At 42.0% G+C, this 22,063-nt stretch overlaps 1 protein-coding gene across 1 annotated transcript in view; it reads left to right on the top strand.

The window, feature by feature from the left end:
• Positions 1-156: 156 nt before the first annotated feature.
• Positions 157-22,063, top strand: part of LRGUK (leucine-rich repeats and guanylate kinase domain containing) — a 58,952-nt gene continuing 37,045 nt past the window's right edge. The window contains exons 1-10 of the mRNA XM_009998109.1: positions 157-369; positions 1,475-1,582; positions 2,264-2,345; positions 3,620-3,720; positions 4,454-4,535; positions 8,586-8,710; positions 11,943-12,086; positions 14,583-14,663; positions 16,046-16,132; positions 17,818-17,924. Of these exons, the coding sequence (XP_009996411.1) occupies positions 157-369; positions 1,475-1,582; positions 2,264-2,345; positions 3,620-3,720; positions 4,454-4,535; positions 8,586-8,710; positions 11,943-12,086; positions 14,583-14,663; positions 16,046-16,132; positions 17,818-17,924 (1,130 nt within the window). The remainder of the gene's footprint in view (positions 370-1,474; positions 1,583-2,263; positions 2,346-3,619; positions 3,721-4,453; positions 4,536-8,585; positions 8,711-11,942; positions 12,087-14,582; positions 14,664-16,045; positions 16,133-17,817; positions 17,925-22,063) is intronic.

Raw genomic sequence — 22,063 nt, forward strand, 5'->3', positions numbered from 1 at the left:
GGGAAATCCTCCTCCCCGCCCCGGCGCCTCTCCCATCTCCACGGCAACGGGAGAGCAAACAAGATGGCGGCGGCCGGTTCTGAGGGGTGAAGGGGTTTGGGGTGTGAAGCAGCCGTAACTTCAGCTCCCGCCGCGTCCCCCTGCGTGCTACAGCCCATGGCAGAGGCCAGCGGGGGAGAGGGCAGCCTCGGGGAGCTGGTTCCCCCTTCTGACGGGCCTCCGCAGAGCCTCTCGCAGGGGTTCCCCGGGGAGCTGCCTCCTGAGGGGAGCAGGCCAGAGCAGTCAGACCCCGGCCTTCCTCCCGGAGAGGAGGAAGAAGAGGACGAGGACGAAGACGAAGACGAAGAAGAGGAGCCACAGGAAGCAGAGGTTCAGCTCAGTGCCCCCAAGCTGTTTTGGGGAGGGTTGTGCTTGTGAGGGAGCAGCCCTTTGTCTCCTTTTCACTCCTTGTAGTTGTGGGCGGGGAAAGAAAGAGGGAGTCGATGGGGGCACCAGGTAGTGGTTACTCAAAGAGAGGAAAGGCTGGTTTAGTCCGTTTCCCCTCACCTCTCATTTCTGCCTTTTCTTGGGGTCCCTTTCATCCCCCCAGTGTCCAGGATAGGTCTGGGTTGCACCTCTCTCTCCTTGCTATATCAAGACGAGAGATAAGCTGGCACATGGATGACCAAATTAAACCTCTTCCCTGTATATATGGGATGCAATAAGCCCCTGGGCCCAAGTGGATTTTTAATCCCTGCTCCCCTGGGCTCCAAAGTGTATTGTTACCTAGTGGAAATGCATCTGTAGTCTCTGTTGCTCTAACATGTAGGTGCTGTCATTTAGATGATTACCATTTGAGCCATTATTTATCTTGGTCCCTTGATTAGCAGTTGTTGTGTGACTTCTCCAAGCTTATAGGAATTTCACAAGCCATTGGCTGATTTTCTCATTAAACCTGCACAGTGGTTCATTAGTGCCATCTGTCAAGCACCCTCTTTGGCAAAGATTGTCCTCAGAAGAGCAGGGTGAGCTGCTCATGCTGAACAAATGCAAAGGGCCTGCAATAATATGCATATTGGGGTACAACACGGGGGTTATGTTAGTTCTGATTGATTATTTATGTTAACATCTCAGGAAATGGGAGTTTTATGGCTCAACATCTCTGGAAATGGGTCCTGTTTAGAGCTGTGCATTTAAGCCAGAAGGTAAAAATAAATACAAATCCCAGCAAATACTGGTTGAACATTTTAAATGTATAGAGGTAGTACATTCCATGTTCATATTTAACTGTTTTGATGGCTGTATTAATCATTTTCCCTAATGGGCAGTGGCTTATTAGACACTGAAATCAGTGTTTGATTGAGGACTTTTAGTAAACTCTGTTCCCAGTTACATCCCAAGCATTTCCCCAGGTTCTATTGAGTGTGGAATTTCACTTCATAAATCTCCCCTTAATCCATTCCTCCCCGTGAGCCACTTTCTGGTATTTTTTTAGGGTGAGTTTGATGGGGTGTTGGATGAGGACACTGTGGCTGAGGGACTCCACGAGCTGGGCCACTCAGCCTCTGGTGTCGGATACGTTTATCTTAATCTGGCTCTTCCTGTAAGTACAAGCACAGAACATCAGTGCAAAGTGCTTCTCTGCTTAGAGCTTTCCTCTTTTAAACAGCAAATAGCTGGTCTAGTAAAAAAAACCCAACAACTTAAATTCAGGAGGCAGCTTTTTACTTCTACCTGTCAGTGTCATTTCATGGACATGGGACTTTTGACAAGACACATCTGGGTCCTGCTGACAAATGCCATATTGCTGTTGGGTTGGGGTTTTTTTTCACTTAGTAGCAACAGCAGGAAGATTTTTTCGTATCCAGTCTTTGCTTGTGAAAATGTATCTTCCTGCTTCAGTCAGCTGGAGTAAAAAATATAATCGAGGAACATGTTAAATATCTGAGAATGGGGCTTTCAGTGTCCCTTCAGGAAGTTAAAATGGTTGTGTCTTTTTAAATATTTCCTGCTGTTGCTCCCTTTTCTATGCACCCTGGTTTTCCTGGCATTTTTCCTAACTCCAGCTATCTCTGCTGGTTGTGTTTTAATGTCTTCTTTTGACATTTTCTCCATTCGTGGCTTGTCTGCAGGTCTGACATCACTTTCTGTACATGTCATCCTGTTCTGACACATCCAACTGGAGGGATGTTGGGGCAGCTTTTCAATGTCTCCTGCTGTTGTGTGTCTCTTGGGAGAGCTGCTGAGGTTATACAGCTTGTTATTAAAGTCTTTCTTTTTCCAGGGTCGTGAGTTAAGTGACATTAACATTCTCTCCAGATACATTCACCTACAGAAGCTGGAACTTTCACATAATAAAATTAATGGTATGTAGGAAATACACCAGTAAATTCTTGGGTTGTGAAATCATTGAAGATGAGAAATGCACTGAACCATGGAGCTTTAATATCACAAAGCCTGGGCTAAATTTTAATGGTGTAACTGCTCCAGCTCTACAGGCTGAGTTCTTCTGGGGAAAGATGTATGAACCACTCAGACATCTGCACCAGCATGTGCTTATCAGCAGGTACATGCAGATGGATGTCCAGTTTATTAATCAAAAATAAAATTTAAGCAAGCATGTCAACACAAGGTTAAGGCTGAGATTTTACACATGCAGATGTCATATTTAAAGTTGTGCCTGGTCCAGTTTTCCCAGCCTTGGGCTTTCCTTTAGCAAGGTTTCCCATTGGTGAAAAAATGTAAAAAATGATGCCCTGGTTTTACAAGGTAAGTGTTGGTAAGGAGAGGACAAGGGGGAATGGATTTAAACTGGAAGAGGGAAGGTTGAGGTTAGACATTAGGAAGAAATTCTTTGCTGTGAGGGTGGGAAGACCCTGGCCCAGGTTGCCCAGGGAAGCTGTGGCTGCCCCATCCCTGGCAGTGTTGAAGGGCAGGTTGGATGGGGCTTGGAGCAGCCTGGGATGGTGGGAGGTGTCCCTGCCCATTCAGGGGGATGGAACTGGATGATCTTTGAGGTCCCTTCCAACCCAAACCACTCTGTTGTTCCATGACTGGGCTAAATTCCATCATCTCCTCCTCCTTCCCTCATTTTTTCATTTAGCAGCAAAAGGAATAAGCTCTCCTGGCAGTCTCTTGTATTATTTCCTTCAAGTTCTTTTCACTTGAGGTGCTGGAGTCCAATAATAGCAGCAGTTTTGTAAGGCAGCCCTTCTCTGTGCTCATTTTACTCACAGTTTGTCTGTGAAGGTGAGGTCTGAACAGGGCAGGGGCTTTTCCATAGCAACGAGTCATTTAGTAGTGGCCTAAATACTTTTCTCCCCTAATTGATAACTTAGGACAGAGGGTTTGTTCTCTGTTATTCTAAAGGTAGCTAGGGCATAAAAAAAATTTGTAGCTTTTAGGCAAATTAGTTGACAAATTAGGCAATTTAATGTAGAATTTGAATATTCATTCATCATGGTTTCAAAACCATCTTTTTATTTTTCTTCTAATAAAAGGATATATCTGATTTCTGAATTTCAAACCTGCAAATTGGTGCTTGATTGCTACTGGACCTAATGATCACATTTTGACTTGATGATCTCTGCATCTACTTGGGCATTCACGTGCAGGGTTTGCCATTTTGTTTTGTTACCAGATCTTTCTTGTATCAGTCACATGCCTCACTTACTGGAACTGAATGCTTCCAACAATGAGTTAACTACATATTTTGCTTTTAAACCACCTACAAGTCTCAAGGTAAGTTGCAAAAAAATATAATAAAAAATCCATTTATTGCTTTAAATTCAAAAGGCTTTTCTAAATCTCATTTGGACACATTCAGAGGTGATTTTTTTATGCCTTCCTTATTATTCTTTCTTACCTCATTTCACATTTTAACAGCTTCTCCAAATGTCTGGGTGTTTTACAAAGGATATTTCAGGCTTTTATTTTCTTTCCCACTCTGAGCCCTGGCATGCCATGGGAAGGTGTATTGCCCAGCTAGCTCTTCTAGTTAAAGGTAAATATAGCCAGGATGTTTTCCTTGCTTGTTAAATTCCTCAGCCCCTTAAGTGGGAACAATTCCAGCCTTTCAAATTCACTGGTTCTTGTAAAACATGTACTTGGGGTGTACCTGTGTGCAAATCTTCTCTTTGCTGTTGTTTTCTTTTTGCCCACTTTGGATTATAAGGAGCAGGAGGTTGTTTTTAATATATCACGTATTTCCCTGTTAGATTTTTTGATATGTATATATAATTACAGGACTATTAATGTTGTTGGAAGAAAGCAGAGTTTTGAAAGTTCCCAAAATGTGAATTCTGTGTCTATCATAAAAAAGAGCTTTTCTGTTTATGTCCCAGTGTTAATATTGATGATCATCTCATTTCTTCCACACCCTTGAGCACAAGTTTAATGTAACAGCCATTTGGTTTCACAAGACAAGCTGGGAAAAAATAATAATTTAACTTTCTGTCTCTTTTTTCTCCTTTAGGAAGTAGATTTTTCACACAATGAAATACCTCAAATGCAAGATTTGTCAGCATATCAGTCCCTTACCAAACTCCTGCTGGATTGTATCCTTTATGGAAACTTGAATGGGGGAAAAGTGGCTTGTTTGCTTTCTGAGCAGCTGTTGGTTTCAAATAGATACCTGTTGTCTTTGTGTTTTTTTTGCTTTCTTGTCACTTTTGTCTTTAGAAGCAGGATTAAATACTCCTTCTGGTTGTGAAGCTGAGCTTAGTTTACTTAAGCATGCCTGGTGGGAAAGGTGTTTGTGTGTACATGGCAGGTATTAGCCTGCTAGAGGAGCACAAAAACCCCTCCACTTTGCAGCATGTAGAAGAAGTGACATGTCACACTGTCTTTGCATGGCAGAGGTAAGAACTAATCCCAATGTTTTTATTGAAGCAGAATATACAAGTGCAGAATTTAGATGAGCCCTGTTCCTAACTCCCTGCACTCCCAGGTTAATAGAAAACAGCTTGGAATACTAAGCTCCCTTTACTGGGAAAAAAAAAGGTGCATGTTGTTTCATCTCAGACATAATTATGCAGGGAGAGGCTTTGTGAAGGATGAGGCCATTTCATGACAATTAAGAGAGTTGAAGTGAGAGCAAACTTCCTGGAGGATGCAGAAGGAAGCACAAAGTTTTCCCCACCTTCCACCCTCTCACTGGAGAATTAGAAGCACTGTTCTGCCAGGAAACAGATCAATATGAACCTTCAGAATAAGTTTCTTCATTGCTTCCTTCTCCAAGGCTGTCCACAGCACTTTTAGTCTCCCTGAAGATTCTCCTCTGCTTCTCTGAAAGGTCTGCAGTTTCATGCTGCCTTACAATTGCTTCCTGAGGGCTCCTCAACCTTTCCTCTTTGCCTCAGAAATTGCATCTTGGATTTTCTGCTCTCTGAAAAAGAGAGACAAGCTGCAGGGTTTTTTTTCCCCACTGTCTCTTGTCCTCTAAGTAGCCCATTACCAAACTGTATTAATACAATGCCTTTTTGTCCTGTAGGAGCAGATAAAGCATTTGCAGGGTGTCCAGGTCACCTCATTCACACATTTTACAAGGTGTGCAGGTGACAAGATTCTTGTCAGAAAATGGCATTGAGGCACCGTCCCCTTTTGCAAGTCTAATTTGCCCTCTCAGAGCCAAAAAAAAACCTACAGCAAAATGCAAAGGGGAAAAAAAATTAAAAAGATCAGAGACTTGTGAATCTGAGTCCCTATTTTTTTAATCTGCTTTCAGTTCAACCCTCAATTTCTCCATTTGTCAATGAAGGCACCATTGAAAGGGGGAGAAAAACTGTTGCATGCATGAAGCTGCGGGTGGACCCTCTGAAAGAGAGGATAATGGGTGCAGGATTCAGAATTCAGATTAGCCCTGCTCCTAACTCCTTGCACTCCCAGCTCCCAAGCACTATTTGCTGAAGAAATGGCAGACAATGGGCAGCACTTGGGCTGCAGCAACCCCAGGCAACACTCCAGGCTTGGAGCAGTGTGGCTGGAAAGTGTCTGGCAGAAAAGAACCTGGGGGTCCTGACTGAGAGGTGGATGAACATGAGCCAGCAATGAGCCCAGGTGGCCAAGGAAGCCAGTAGCATCCTGGCTTGTATCAGAAATAGTGTGAAGAGCAGAAGCAGAGAGGTGATTGTTCCCCTGTGCTCAGCACTGGGGAGGCCACACCTGGAGTCTTGGATCCAGTTTTGGGCACCTCAATTCCAGAGAGATCTCGAGGTGCTGGAGCAAGGACAGAGGAGGCAACGAAGCTGGGGAAGGGCCTGGAGAATCAATCTGAGGAAGAACACTTGAAGGAGCTGGGAATGTTTAGTGGGAGGAAGAGGAGGCTGAGGGGAGATCTCATCAGTCTCTGCAACCACCTGAAAGGTCATTGTAGAGAGGTTGGTGCTGGTCTCTTCTCACAGGTAATTAGTGACAGAACAAGAGGGGAAGGGCTTCAAGCTGCAACAGGGGAGGTTTAGACTGGACATTAGGAACAATTTCTTCAGAGAGAGTGGTCAGACCCTGGAACAGGCTGCCCAGGGAGGTGGTGGAGTCACCATCCCTGGATGTGTTGAAGGGTGGTTTGGATGTGGTGCTGGTGGATGTGGTTTAGGGGAGAACTCTGTAGAGTAGGGATGATGGTTGGACTGGGTGATTCCAAGGGGCTTTACCAACCTGAATAGCTCTGTGATTCTATGACAAAACAAGCTATTCTTTATAATCATAAATTAAGCTACTTTTTTCAATATCATGCAGTAGCAGAAATGTTTGGCAGGCATTTCTTGTTGACAGGAGCTAAGCATTTCTTACCATATTTAAGTGAATTATGATGCAGATGGTAAGGTCACTGTAACTTTTTTTCCTGACAGGTGCACACACAAGCACACCTGACAGGTTTATAAATGAGTTTTCCAGGAGTGAACTGCCCAAACCAGAAAGGGAGACAACTTGGACAGTAATTGACAAAGCATTATAATTAATCACTAAAGGACTAAACCATTGTATTAGTTGCTAGTGCTGAGCAATTTGTTGCCTCATGTTGGTGCTTTATGGCTTCAACAGCATTTTTTCCTCTCCAAAACTCTTCCTCCTCAATTGAAAGAGAAGGACTCTCTGCATTTTGTATGCAAGTCAATTAATACCTGTCAAATATCAGGATGCCTGTGGATGGGCTTGGTTTGTTTTCTGAAATGACAGAGACAGCCTAGTGTGAGGTCCTAGGAAAAGATGACTCTGTTTCCTAGCTCATTTCTCCTCCTCTCCTTCCCCATCCAGGCCTGGAATGTAGAACTCGGGTCCAATGAAGTCCCTGTGTAGAAATGCAGTTTGGAAAAACCAGAGTTAGGTCACAGTTATTGAAGATTATTCTGTTATCCCTGGCTAAGCTTACATTTTGTTTTGGTACAATATCATTCAGGCTGAGAAAAAAAACCTGACCATTTGTCCACTGCCTGCTGAGACTAGAAATGTGAATGAAAACTCACTTGCCCTTGTTTGCAGGCAGAGTTAATTCTCTTGATCAATTAAAAGTGCTTTCTTCTGTGATTGCCTAAAGGCATTTCCCTGTGTCCTGCATGTTCTGGCTACTTTTTTTTTTCAGTTATATTTCTTGGGCTTTTATAAAACTAGTTCCAGCTTGGACACTTACAATGTGAGTACAATTTTGCTTGCCTGACTTGCCAAACAATTAGGTGCCTGGGTCAGAGTGACCTGCTTTTGGTGAAGTGGGGAGATGGAGAGTCAGGTACCTCTGCAGTTCATCCCATTGTAAGAGAGCAAGCTGAGATAACTTGTTGCCAATGGTTACATGATTTGTTTAAGCAATATGGGTAGTTATGTTAATGCTGAAGTTTGCTGAGAGGAATCCTAACCCCTTTTACTGCTGCTTTTGAGTTTAATGTTAATTTAAAATGGACTTTCTCCTTTCAGTACAGATGGCCAGTATAGAGCAGGTATGATTTGGGGTGAAATAGCCCCATATAGCACTAGCATTGGTATTACTTGGATAATTTTTGTATGATGCTTGGAGGTCAAGGCCAGTTTGGAGCCATATTAAGTACTTTGAAGACATAAAAAGGTCAAACCTTCCTCTGATGACTCAACCACAGGCCTGCATTCTACAGCTGACCTAACAGTGAAAGTCAGAGACATGAAGACCCCTGTGTTTTAGCTTTCACTCATCGAGGAGACCAGAGATTGCCAGCATAGTTTTGCAAGGTGCTGGCAGAAGTATTTTCTTCCCCACCCTCCTGTTCCCTCATTTTCTCTACTTCCCTGATTTGCCATCAGCCTAGTTATGCCAGCTTGAAGAACTTCCCCTGTAAACCAGGTCCCAGGAACAATCTGAGTGAAAAGAGCCTCTGAAAATGAGGGGAGGATATTTCTAGCTGGGTCAGTGTGGCTTGTCCTGCAGCCCCACAAAAAGCTTGGTCAGTCAAACGAGGAGGCAGTAAATTCCAGAACAGGGCCAGGTGTGAGCAGCTGGGATTTGAAACCCCTTAGCATGAAGTATTTGATGCCCAACTCCCCATGGCATAAAACTCAGCTCCATTGGCTTATTTAGCTATTAATTATTGCCAAGGTTTTGTGTTCAGTTATTTTCCTTAAATGCAAAACCTTCTGTATAGTTAATAACATAGAGGAGATAAGAGGACTGGAGAAGTGTCACAGTCTGACTCACCTGAGTTTGTCACACAACAGACTCATTGCGATCAGTGGCCTGGAGAATTTACCTATCAAAATCCTAAACCTGGTAAGAAATAAAAGAATTCTAGTCATTTTCCTGTCTGTCTTTTATCAATCTATTAGTGCCTTAATAAATGTAAAGGTAGTGACAGAAATTTTCAGAGATATGTTAATACTTTCACAAGGGCTTGTAGCAATTGGGCAGGGGAAATGGTTTTATACTGGAAGAGGGGAGATTTGGGTTTGACATTAGGAAGAAATTCTTCAGTGTGAGGGTGGGGAGACCCTGGCCCAGGTTGCCCAGAGAAGCTGTGGCTGCTCCATCCCTGGCAGTGTTGAAGGGCAGGTTGGATGGGGCTTGGAGCAGCCTGGAATGGTGGGAGGTGTCCCTGCCCATGGCAAAGGGATGGAAGTAGATGATCTTGAAGGTCCCTTCCAACCCAAACCATTCTGTGATTCTATAATCTTGAAAAGATTTAGAAGAAATTGCTGGTATTATTAAGGATATTTCATAAACATGGAACTGAGGAACACTGAGATAAATGCCTTCCCAAGACCTGGACAAGAGAAAGATGCATGTAAAGAAAGTGTAGGTCTATTATCTGGCCTAGTTGTCCTTGCTTATCTTCATAACCATCAGAGAGAAGAAGACACTTCTAAGGCCTGATGCACCTTGTGTTGATGTGTTGTCTACACTGCAGAAATCTGAAGCCAGATAAAACAAATCCCATGACACCCTCTAGAGTGCACAGGAAAAAAAAAAAAGCAAAAGCTGTTTTTAATACCATTAAGCTGCTACAAAATACAACAGGCTACTTTTTCATACCTTTTACTTGGTAATCATCATTTTAAAGCTATTTCATGGGATTTTAGAAAGGAGTACCAAAAAAACTATCCACAGAAATATGCTCATATTTGCCACATTAGTTTTAAGCACCTACATCAATATTTTAGTGAAAGTGAATTAATTCCTTATCAAAAATAGAAATATTCTTTTCCAATCTTTTTAAAATTTTAAAGATTTTTCTTCTGTTCTCTAGTAATTGGTTTAGAAAAGACTAACTAAGGTCTGTACCCATCAAGGCCTGATTGGCCCTTGTACTTATTACTGCTTTGCTATTCAGGAAATATATTCATGTTTCAAAGTGGACAGTAGCATGTTTTGAATAATATATTCCAATAGTGTTCAGGAACATATTTTTAATATGTTTCATATCTCTAATGCCTCCAGTAGCTTCCAGTTATGCCCTTGGTGGCAATAAATCTGAATTTTTGTCTCATTTGTAGTGGATAAGATTAACTCAGATGGGCAAACTCCTGTCTGAAAGTTCTGAAATGAGCTCTAGGAGTGTAACAGTCTAAGCTGGCAGGAAGATCTTTTCTCCAAGTGTCCCTCCATCATTGCACTCATCTCCTCATCTGTTAAAAGGCCTAATAATAATTCTGTTAGTAATGGTTATCTGCTCTCTACAATGTTTTGGAGGTTATGTTAACAGCTAAGCCTTATTAGTGTGAACATGTTCTTCAGCTTTGGTTCTTACATGCTGATATGATTATTTATACAACTGCTTGTCTTTTTTAATTAGCAAAGGAGATAGTCATGTGGAAATTATGTAAATAGACAGATTTTAGCATGGCTTTTTTTTTTTTTTTTCATTTTACTAATTAGAATAAAATGCAGTTCTTTTTTTCATGGGAGCTGTCATCCCCTCTCTTCCCATGGAATCAGCTTTCTTTGCCATTTTTCCTGGAGCCTTTCAGGTTGAAAGAATACTAAGGTCTGAAGCTGGGAAGAAAGGCTTCAAAACCTGGAAATATTGCCTGGCTATACCCAAAAGCCTTTATTCTGCTAATGTTTGTATTGTATTTTTTTTTTTAAGTAAATAAGAGGTGCAACACTAAAGAACTGGACTCTTAGGAATTTTAGGCTTTGCAAGAAAAAAGGTTCTCTACACAAATCCCTTTTGTTCACAGAATTTCAAGTGCATCTCCTGTCTTAACATTTTGCATCTAGAGCTCTGTGCTCTATCCTATTAAACAGAGGTCTAACCAAGAGCAGGAAGAGAGGAGTCTCTGTGCTATTAATAACATAATTAAACATTTAAAAGTCAGGAAAAATGTCAAGGACAGACAACTGGATTAACATTAAAGTCAGCTGGCTTATTTATCTCAATAGTTCCTAAATATTTATTAATAGAATATGAGGCTTCTAAGCTTTCAGCACAAGGTGATGCTGATGGAAAGTGTAACTTGCAAGGTTATACAGAAAGGATCATGTTGAGAGGCCATCTGGGTGTGTGTGGCCAGTGGGACAAAAATCAGTGCAGAACCTTGCATGTTACACTTTTTTGGAGTTGACAGCAGCAACAAGGGTATGATTTGTGAGGAGCTGAGAAATGAAGCCATCTGGTGTCCAGCAGGAAATGTAGGTCTTCTCTCTTGTACCTTGCTTGGAAGGAATGTAAAACAACAATAGCTGGCTGTGACTTCTCTAAAGCTTGGGTCATTTCTTGTCTTAAGAGTTACAGAATCCTAGAATGCCAGGTTGGAAGGGACTTCAAGGACCATCTGGTCCAACCCCTCTAGGTACTACTCTAGTTGATCTGAGGTGGCTCAGCACCCTGTCCAGCTGAGACTTCAAACTGTCCCATGTGGGGGAATCCACCACTTCCCTTGGGAGACTGTTCCAGTGTTGGACTGTCCTCATGGGGAAAAATTTCCCTCTGGAGTCCAATTGGAATCTCCCCAGGAGCAACTTGTGCCCATCACCCCTGGTTTTTTCCACCTTGTCAATAGGGAGACTCCACAAGTCTGGGAGTCTAGACAGGTAAGGTGGGCTTGGTTTTTGGTTTGGTTTCTTTTCTAACATTTCTGTGTATGCTTTCCCTGGCATGATATCAAGTCTGCCCTCACTTGGTGTGCATCAGGATGGACTTGTGTATATTTTTGTAGGCTGCCTGTAGTTCAAAGACAACACTTGTGTTGTTCCACCTTCATGTTTTCATTATTTATTCTGTAATCATAAGTGTAAATATAGCCATGATAACAGAGGGAAATTCCATGCATTTATGTGTAGATATTCTCTCCTTTTATGTGCATATCTATTTTCTACATGTTGAGTTGGATGGTGACATGAGTGTCCTTTAGCCTCCACCTGAAGATGAAGATGGAGCTAATGTAGGAAAGTCCCATTTGTAATAGAATTCTCAGTCATCAAGTGAACTTGGTTCTTCCTCAGGAATGTTGTTTTCCATCTGTAGAACTTTACCAACTGATTATATGCTTTCATTTCTTCTTAGAGCTCTAACCAGATTGAGAAGATAACAGGCTTGGACAACTTGAAAACTCTACAGAACCTGGACCTATCTAGAAATAAAATAACTAGCCTAAGAGGCTTGGAGGAACATGATCTACTAGAGGTGATCAACCTAGAGAATAACCAGGTATCATACTTAATATTGATCTTGGCTTTTGCTAAGAATGCATTATCATTATTTATTTATTTATTTATTTATTTTTTATTTTATTTTATTTTTTTAATTTTTTTCTGAAATTCAATCTCTTTAAGATTTAATTAAAAAATCCTACAACACTGCAAGAAATTCATGTTAGAAAAGATGACATTTTTTCCTCTGGTGTTTCTCTCCAGTGCTGTTTCACACCTTGATAACTGTGCTCCTCAGGCCTTATTTACTATCTCTAGATGGGTTTATTTTTATGGAGTGATCACTTGTGTGGTATTTAGTGCTCACATACATAAAGAACCAGCAGTGCTCCCTTGAGTGGATAGGATCAGCATGAGGCTTTTTCAGCTTGAGTATCCTTGAGGATCTTTACTTACATCCCAGCTTTTCTACTCTCAGGCCTCAGGAGGCTTTGCTAATATCTCCCAGCTCAGTTTTATGACCACAGATTCTTCAGAGCTCATCTGGAAACTTCCTGCAAGGCAGAACTGCATATGCTCTATTATAAAGTGCCTTTTCTTGTGCAGCAGAAAATCTACTGGAAGATACAATCCAGTTCATTTGTATTTGAATTTTGAGACTCAAGCCATATATACATAATACTTTTGATGCTGAGCTTTCAGGGTCCTTAACCAAAATGACCATCAATTCATGATTTTGACATCAAAGACAGATCTGCTTGTGAACAAAAATCATCTAAGAAAAGAAGAAATAGAAATAGAAACCAGGAATTGAACATTTTCTGTTATTTTTCTCCACTGGCAAGACACATTTACAGGATTTCATTCAAAACACTATGAATTGTTTTTCTCTCACTCTGTTCAGGTTGACATTTAAAGGTACATCAACTGCACAAGACAGGAAACTAATTAATAGTAGGGTTGCTATTAGCATTAATAACACCACTTCCATTGCCTCACATAGTATCCACTGTTCTTTATGGCATGCAAAAGCTGTTAATTTTACCTCATCAAAATTTGCCTCTTTTAATGATGTTATTGAAATGGTTTAATGAATCACCATTTTTTTAACGTTTCCTTCTGAAGAATAGTTTAAAGCAAATTGTAATTAATTAACAGAGAAAGATCTGAGTTCCTTCATCTTACTGCCATCTAGAAGCAGCTTAAATGCTTGATTTTTCAAAATGGGTTTATCTGCAAACCATGTCTCTCATCTACAAGTTCAGTGAATTTCAGATGTTCAATTCTTTGATTTATTTAGGAAATCCAGATGACATTTAACTTGGTCAAAACTGGTCTGCAATGGGCTCCTTGTTACCTTAAAATGAATATTCAATAGGCTGTGGTTGAGGCTCATGATTTCAGACACTTTACATAAGCTGAGAAGAAGTTAGGGATAAACTCTGAAGGCTTCTAGGTCCAGCCTTTCAGCAGTGGAGAAAAACCAGGTATCCTTACAAAGCAATTCATCCCAGCCTCCCATGAATCAGATGACCTCTGGAGCTGTCTCTCTCCACTGGTTATTGGATCAATCATAGAATCATGGAATAGTTTGGGTTGGAAAGGACCTTAAGGATCATCTAGATCCAACCCCCTGCATGGGCAGGGACACCTCCCACCATTCCAGGCTGCTCCAAGCCCCATCCAACCTGCCCTTCAACACTGCCAGGGATGGGGCAGCCACAGCTTCCCTGGGCAACCTGGGCCAGGCTCTCACCACCCTCACAGCCCAGAATTTCTTCCTCATGTCTCACCTAAATCTCCCCTCTTCCAGCTTAAAGCCATTCCCCCTTGTCCTATTATTATAAAGTGAAGTTAAGCACCTGACTTGGGCCAGATGGCTATAATGAGACAACGTGACTTCCATTTGACCCATTTTATTTTAATTGAGAGCCTCACAACTGGTCAGTCAGGGTCCAGCACAAGTGTCTGTTGTGTGACTTTGCTTTGGGCACACAAACTGTGATGAATCCCACATCATTTACCTGATGTGCCTGAGTGCAGCCAACCCAGCTTTCCCTTGGGGACAGATAAGTGGAATGCATCACCCTCCAGCCAAGGACAATTATGCTGCTGCTTTTCAGTCAAGTGCTGCAACTCTGGGAGGATGAACCTGAGCTCCAGTGAAAAGAAACTCTTCCCAGAAGGAATTTTTGGTGCTAGTCAACTGAAGCACAAATATAACTGCAGAATTGCCTCACTGAAGCACATCAGCCCCATAAAAGCTAAATGTTTTAGGGCTTGACATTTGAAAGAGCTGCAAAAAAGGCAGGTGGTTTGAAATTGCTGTCTACATTACACTGCTTCTCCAGCTAACACCCAACTTGGCTGCCTTTTTGTGACTAGAAGTGCCTGATTGAATGCAGTTAACACGTGTACCCGTTTGGAGAGTATAATGTATTTATTTTTTTATGTCCAGATTTCAAGAGCAGGGATTTAAATCCTCTTCTTTTCCCCCCCCCACCCTCCCTTAATTCTGGTGGATTCTGTTGCTGCTGTTTCTGTCACTACTGAGATTGCTGACCTGCGTGAACTTGAACATATTGAAGACCTGCCTCTCCTCAGAGTTCTGAATCTTTTAAATAATCCTGTACAGGTAAGAAAGAACTAAACAAGAAGGCAAAAATAAGGACCTGGAACTGTTGGTTTGAATCCCCCCTAGAATCCATTTTGCCACTTTGACCAGGTCATTTCAGGGAATGAGTACAAAAAATGATGGGTTTCCTGGCATTGTTACCCACCTCTGTCCAGGAACTTTGTCTCAACTAAAGCTGCATGTAGCTCATGATGTTTAATATCCATGTAGTAAAATCCATGAGTTTTTTAATTCAATTTGTGAATCCATTGATACGTTTGGAATCACAGTGTGCCACCAATTTTGTTTGGGGAAAAAAATCCACTTCTTGTTTGCTATGAAGGTGAATTGTTCCTGGAACAAAAACTTAATAGCACCACTTTAAAAATCTTGTGTCTCTAGGATCTATAACTTCTTTTCTTCTTTAGAATTTAGTGGACTTTCATTTTTGGCTCCCATAATATACCTCAATTAATGAATTAAAGATCCATTTTATTAACAACAGTGACATTTGCAAAATGCCAGAAATTCTGACTTGGCCTTTGCATTTGTAGCTTGTCCTGAGTGATCAAAGATGATTCTCTCCTGACTTTTGTGATTTCTGAATGATGTTTGAATTTTACAGTGATTTCCAATGTCAGAGAGAAGAAAACTGTTAAGGGTTCCACTTCTCCTTTCTGTAATTGCCAGCTTTATAGTGGCTTTCATGAGAATGCTCTGTCGTGGCACATCATAAAATTAGCATGAAAAAATGACCCAAAATAGGCTTTCCTGGTCCTCCTCAGTCTGAAGCCTTTTTCTGTTGAGATGTCCTTCCCCTAAGCAACATCTGATCCTGTTTCTTTCAGTTGCTGTTTTAATAACTTGTACATGCAACCATCATATTAAGTCTGAATTTCAGTTGTTTGAACCAGACCTTACTGGTTTTAGAACTAAGAAGCTTCATGAACTTGTCAGTGTCAGCTTTTTAATTGGGTTTTAAATCATTCTTGTTTATTGTCTCAGACTTAAAAGCATATATGATGACAAATTGATAATGCAAATTCTGTTTTAAAGTTCCTACAGTGCTGCTAAGGTTAGAAGTTATTAACCATAGTGTATTGCATAATCCCACTATAGGTAATTATTTTAGTTTCTTGGTGTTCTAGTGGGTCTGGTGGTGATGTTTAAATTTCCATCTTGACCTTTTGAAACAGACTTTGAAGCAACTCTTAGCTGTGATAGCAGAAGCTAAGCTTGTGGTGAGGGATCAGTTTTACAGTTTGTTGACAACCTTCAGGGTTAAAAAAGCTTCTTCTCTTGCAATGTAGTATTAAGGCCAATTTGATTTCAACCCATTTAAATGAAATATTAGATTGATGAAGTGAAGTTCTTTGTGTCAAAGTGGAACCTTTGTCCTTCAGAAGCAAACAGATTATTGGCTCCTGGTGATCTTCATGTTGCTTCGACTGACAGAGCTGGATCTCCAGAAGATTTCAGTGAAGGAAAAGGTATGTAAACATCACCTCCTTCAGGAGTTTTACTTCATATCTAGAATATAGAAAACTGAGCATGCAAATGTAGCTTTGTAGTCATATGAGTGTGACAAATCTCCCATGTTTCAGCCCCCAAGGTAGGCTACAAATTCAGAGCCTTTTGCTTTTAAATCCAGAGATGTATCTACAGAATTTCTGGAGCAGTTGTGGAATGTAAAAATGCAAAGCTTCCCTAAAAGCTTTGTCAGGGAAGAAATGTACTTAGCAAGTGACTCTAAACAGGCAGCTATATCCATAAAATACTCTGAAGTGGTAACCACTTAAATACCATTACTGGGGTGTTTTTAGTGTCATTACAGCAAACTGAACTCTGAAAGTTATAATGATGCTTGTTTCCCATTCTGCTCCTTACAACTTTCACTGTAAAATCTTCTTCCCCTCAAAATAGCTGCTCAGATTTCTTACAGTCACTGCCTATTGTAATAGAAACCTTTCTGGAACAGGTTGCCCAGGGAAGCTGTGGCTGCCCCATCCCTGGCAGTGTTGAAGGGCAGGTTGGATGGGGCTTGGAGCAGCCTGGGCTGGTGGGAGGTGTCCCTGCCCATGCAGGGGGGTTGGAACTGGATGATCTTAAAGGTCCCTTCCAACCCAAACCAGTCTGGGGTTCTGTATAGAATTTGAGCCCAAGCCATGATAAAACTGTTAAGATTATCAGCTGCCAACTGGGGTTGGATTTCAGGGACTTATTCTTGAAACATTGTCCTTACAGGAAATTCATCACTCCTAACTTTAACCACATAAGTATTAGGGCTCTTGTTTAATGCCAGGCTCTCTCTGTCACAAACACAGGGAAGGGATGATACCAGTGTGTCCACAGTACTACATGTTTTGGTTTAGATATTCACTCCTATTTCACCATGTCACCTGCTACCCTAGAAAGGTTGGACCAGGTGATCCTTGATGTCCTTCCCAACCCGGCATCCTATGATTCCATGATTCCAATCTCAGTGTGGCTGTCCCTGGAGCTTCCAGCAGTATTTTGCAGCAGTGTCAGCTAGTTGATGTTTGCTGGTTTACATGAAATGCCTCAGAAGTTCTTAACCTGTTTCTGAGGGAGTTGCAGTAATCCCAAAAAAGACACAACCTGTTAGCAGTCAGGACCCTCACTAGAGCTTTCAACAGAATGGATGGAGGGAATCCTTGGAGTTTGAGTGCTTCTTTTCCCAGGGAAGACAGAAATGCATTGTCAAGAGAAAACTGCAATTTGCTGACTTTGTTAATGCCTATTCTCTTCCTCTTCTGATGAATAAATGAATGGCTCCAGTCCCCTGAGATTTTAGTTTGGCATTTTCCACCAGCACCGAGAGGATGCAAATTAATGGATTATTAAAACCTAAGCAAAATGACTTTGCATCTTATGTAGCATCCTGTTTTCTTTCCAGTAAAAGGTTGAATGTATTAAAGGTAGTGAGCTACCTCTGGCTGCTTTCCATCCATCTATCAAATCCTGCTTAAATCCTCTGAAAAAAGATTTCTGTGGTGGAGTGATCCCAGACAACCCAAATGCAAAGACTGACCCTCATAAATATGAAGCCCTCATTACTCATAATGATATGTGAAGCTTATTACAGCTAGAAATAATTATTATATCTCTCCTCTCCTTTCTTTTGCCCCTAACCTGTGGGAAAAAAAAAAAAAAGGTTGCTGCTGTGAATAAATATGATCCTCCTCCAGAACTTGTTGCTGCTGAAGATCATATGAATCATGTGATGTACAGCATGTTGCAGCCCCTGAGAGTCTTGGACAGGTAAGCTCACCTCCACTTCACATCTGCTCCTGAGGGTGGCACTCAAGTCAAGCAGAATATGTTGTCATAGTTGGAGGGACATTTTTCTGTCCTTCTCCCACCTCTAAATGAATCCAGTTAAGAGGAGAAGTCCTACAGGGTTCTGGTGGTGGTCTGGAAATGAGGCAAATCTGATTAGGTTGGAGTTGATTATGAAATGAAGTTAGTCATTCACCTGTAAAGTCTGAGACAGCTTGTCCACAGCTCCATTTCTTTGGGACAATCTGGTGAAACAGATGGCCATTTGCACCATCAATGAGAGATGCAAAATTTCTCTCAATACCCAAAGGCAATTCCAAACCTCTGCAGGCAGAAGAGCTGTAAAATGTACCTTCCTCCCATCCTGCTTCCTCCTTCTCTTCACACTATTGGCATCCCATTGTGAACAGAATGACTTTCTTTTGTGGCCTTGGGGGCACATTTTATATTCATAAGGTGAAATGTTTGAGTTTGTACTGAGGGAAGTCCAGCTACCTGTGCCCTTGGGAGGAGGTGGTGCTGACAGCCACTTCAAGCAGAGAAGGGAGAGGCAGCTCAGTGTTCTTTTTCCAACATTACTATTGCCATGCCAGGTGACTTCTTGCAGTCTCACTTCTCATATAGAAAGTGGCCATATTTTGCTGCTCTGCAGAGGTGTTATGATATGTGCTTGGTGATTGCTTGGAAAATGCTTTGACATCCTGGGATGGAAGATTCTGTGTAGTTGGCCCAATTTAGTATTATATTGGCTGTAGTGGGCACTGAGATAAACTATTGTGCCCCACAACCTGTTTTATAGAATCACAGAAGGGTTTGGTTGGAAGGGACCTTAAAGATCATCCAGTCCCACCCCCTGCATGGGCAGGGACACCTCCCACCACTCCAGGCTGCTCCAAGCCCCATCCAACCTGCCCTTCAACACTGCCAGGGATGGGGCAGCCACAGCTTCTCTGGGCAACCTGGGCCAGGCTCTCCCCACCCTCACAGCCCAGAATTTCTTCCTAATGTCCAACCTAAATCTTCCCTCTTCCAGTTTTAATCCGTTCCCCCCTGTCCTATCACTACAAATCCCCTTGTCCCAAGTCCCTCCCCAGCTTTCCTGGAGCCCCTTCAGGCACTGGAAGCTGCTCTAAGGTCTCCCTGGAGCCTTCTCTTCTCCAGGCTCAACCCCCCAACTCTCCCAGCCTGGCTCCAGAGCAGAGCTGCTCCAGCCCTCCCATCTTAATTTTGGACACTTAAAAGCATGATGAATAACCTGATTTAAAATCCATGATTATTAACTCAAAAGTTTATATTTTTAGAATATCGTTATTGCCAGTCTTGGTATTTTCTGGGACTGTCAATGAAAGACAGGACCCATCCCAGTGCTGATGAGAATTCTTAATAGCCTGTTGAAAAAAAACCCAAACATCCCAAACCCAAAGACTTATTCACTGTTTTGCAGAGCTGGAGATTACTTTAAAAGAAACCCCACAAATAAAACAAACAGCACAATAGTTTTACCTAAAATCATGGATTTCTTCCAGACATATTCTCTATTTCAGTATTTATTTCTTGGATTGTGTGTGTATCTTCATGGCTGGAAAGAAATAATTCTGCCTCCTGTCAGAGGTACTGGGTACACAAACAGATAAACATGCAGAGCAGCACTGATGGTGCTGACCAAAATTGTTAGTGAAGATTTGAATGTTTGCCTGTGCTCAGCTGGAAAGAACACAGCACAGTCATTAATGAAATCTTCCTAATGATGATGTGTTGTATAGTCTTCAACACCATAAAAGGCTTAGTGGGACCATATTGGAGTAGTTCATTTGCATCTTATCTCTTTAGATGAGATCGTAATTAATTCTGCTGGAGTAATTTCCCCATTAAAAACTGAAAACAAAGCAAAAAGGGACATGGTTGCATATTCTGCAGTCAGAAAACATTGGGTTTTATGCTGTTCTCTCTCTGTGTGCCTTGTGATTCTATCTTTAATTACATGGTAACACACCACTGAGCAATAGTATGTGTATTTTTGCCCTGCTAGAAATACATGTGACATTTAAAACAGTAACTTGTTCACAACTACAAATGATGCACAGGGAGCAGAGATTTAATAACAGAGGGCTCCTCAGTCTGTTGGGCAAGTACACAATGAGACCTGGTATCTGGCTGTTGAGGATAAATTCCTTCAGAGAAGAAATCGAGCATGATTATTTTTAAAAATGAAGGTAATTAACTATTGGAACAATTTCCCAGGGGTACCAAGAATTGTCCACAACTGGAATGTTTTTAATTAAAATATGCTGTGGTGGAACCCCAGGTTAGGCTTGAAACAAGAACCAACTCAGGGAAATCCTGTTGCCACAGTGATGAGGGAAGTGGTGTCTTCTTGTCCAAAAGACAAAGCAACAGGTGGAACCCCAGGTTAGGCTGAAACAAGAACCAACTCGGGGAAATCTGTTGCCACTGTGATGAGGGAAGTGTGAGGAGATGATCACAGTAGACCCTTCTGCAATTTATTGATCTAGCCCAGTGGTGTCTTCTTGTCCAAAAGACAAAGCAAGTTGAAAGATGCACATTAAATGAGCCAAGAACTCTTTACAAGAACACAGAGTGTCACCGTTTGACATGGTCTGGGTTGGAAGGGACCTTCAAATCATCTAGATCCAAATCCCCTGCATGGGCAGGGACCCCCCCCACCATTCCAGGCTGCTCCAAGCCCCATCCAACCTGCCCTTCAACACTGCCAGGGATGGGGCAGCCACAGCTTCTCTGGGCAACCTGGGCCAGGGTCTCCCCACCCTCACAGCCCAGAATTTCTCCCTCACATCTCAGCTCCAGCTCCCTCTGCCAGCTGGAAACCCTTCCCCCTGCTCCCATCCCTCCCTGCCCTTGTCCCAAGTCCCTCCCCAGCTTTCCTGGAGCCCCTTCAGGCACTGGAAGCTGCTCTAAGGTCTCCCTGGAGCCTTCTCTTCTCCAGGCTCAACACCCCAACTCTCCCAGCCTGTCTCCAGAGCAGAGCTGCTCCAGCCCTCCCAGCATCTCTGGGGCCTCTGGACTCTCTCCAACAGCTCCATGTCCTTCCTATGTTGAAGGCTCCAGACCTGGGCACAATTCTCCAGGTGGGGTCTCATGAGAGCCAAGTGAAGATGCTGTTTACAAATTGTAGGAAACCCAGAATTTTTAGGTTATTTTCTGAGAACCAATAGGTGGTGATGTAATGAAAAGACAGGCTTATGGGAATGTTCCCCATGTTCTCCTGATGAAAGAAATAAGTCAAAAGGAGTTTGAGGATGTGAGGAATTTGAGCAATGGACATTTTTTTAAGGGAATTTTAATGTCAGGTCTAACCATGTCAAGTAATGATCAATTGCACCATTGCTGGGTAGAACACTCCCTTCTAAAAGAAAAGATAAAGAGGAATTCTGCACTTTGCAAGTGACAGGTTCTGTGTGTGGAGAAGGATTATATTATAACTATGTTGAAGATAAAGGTTCTGCCTTCATAGAGCTGCCCTGGCATCATTATTCATGAAGGCCCTGGCTCTGAGCAAGAGGTAGAACCTTTCTGCTATGTCTTGATACATTTGAAATCTCTGGTCACTGAGTGTGTTTCATGGAATTCTCATCTCTGAAATGGTGCATTTATAGTAATGCACTTGTATCCACAACTGTCACTAACACCTCCTGGGATCATGTGTCTTAAACTGGTCTTTTCCTTACCAGAAATGTCAGAAAAGACACTCTGAGCAGGTCACTTTTAATGTATTGTGCTGATAAGCTTATTGTACTAATGTTCTCTAAGAGTTTGTAAATGTCACCTATGAGTCAAAACCCCTTAAATCTCCCAAGGGTTCAGCTACTTCAAAAGCCTTGTGGATTGACCTCCAAACCAGGGCCTGGGTTCATTTCAGTTTAGTAACAGCACATCTGTACAGACTGGAGCCAGTATCTGAATTTATGAGGTGTAGCTGCTGTTTCTCTGTGAGGATAGAATTGCAATATTATCTTAGTGCTTCAGAAGCATCAAGTCCCATTATATACAAATAATATACATACAATCTGGTAGAAAATAGAGCTGATTTGCTCAACCTATAAGAGGACTAAAGCTGTTACTTTGAACTCTTTTTTTCTCCA

The sequence above is a fragment of the Chaetura pelagica genome, unplaced genomic scaffold (assembly GCF_000747805.2).
Source record: "Chaetura pelagica isolate M959 unplaced genomic scaffold, ChaPel_1.0 scaffold224, whole genome shotgun sequence".
NCBI classification, from domain to species: domain Eukaryota; kingdom Metazoa; phylum Chordata; class Aves; order Apodiformes; family Apodidae; genus Chaetura; species Chaetura pelagica.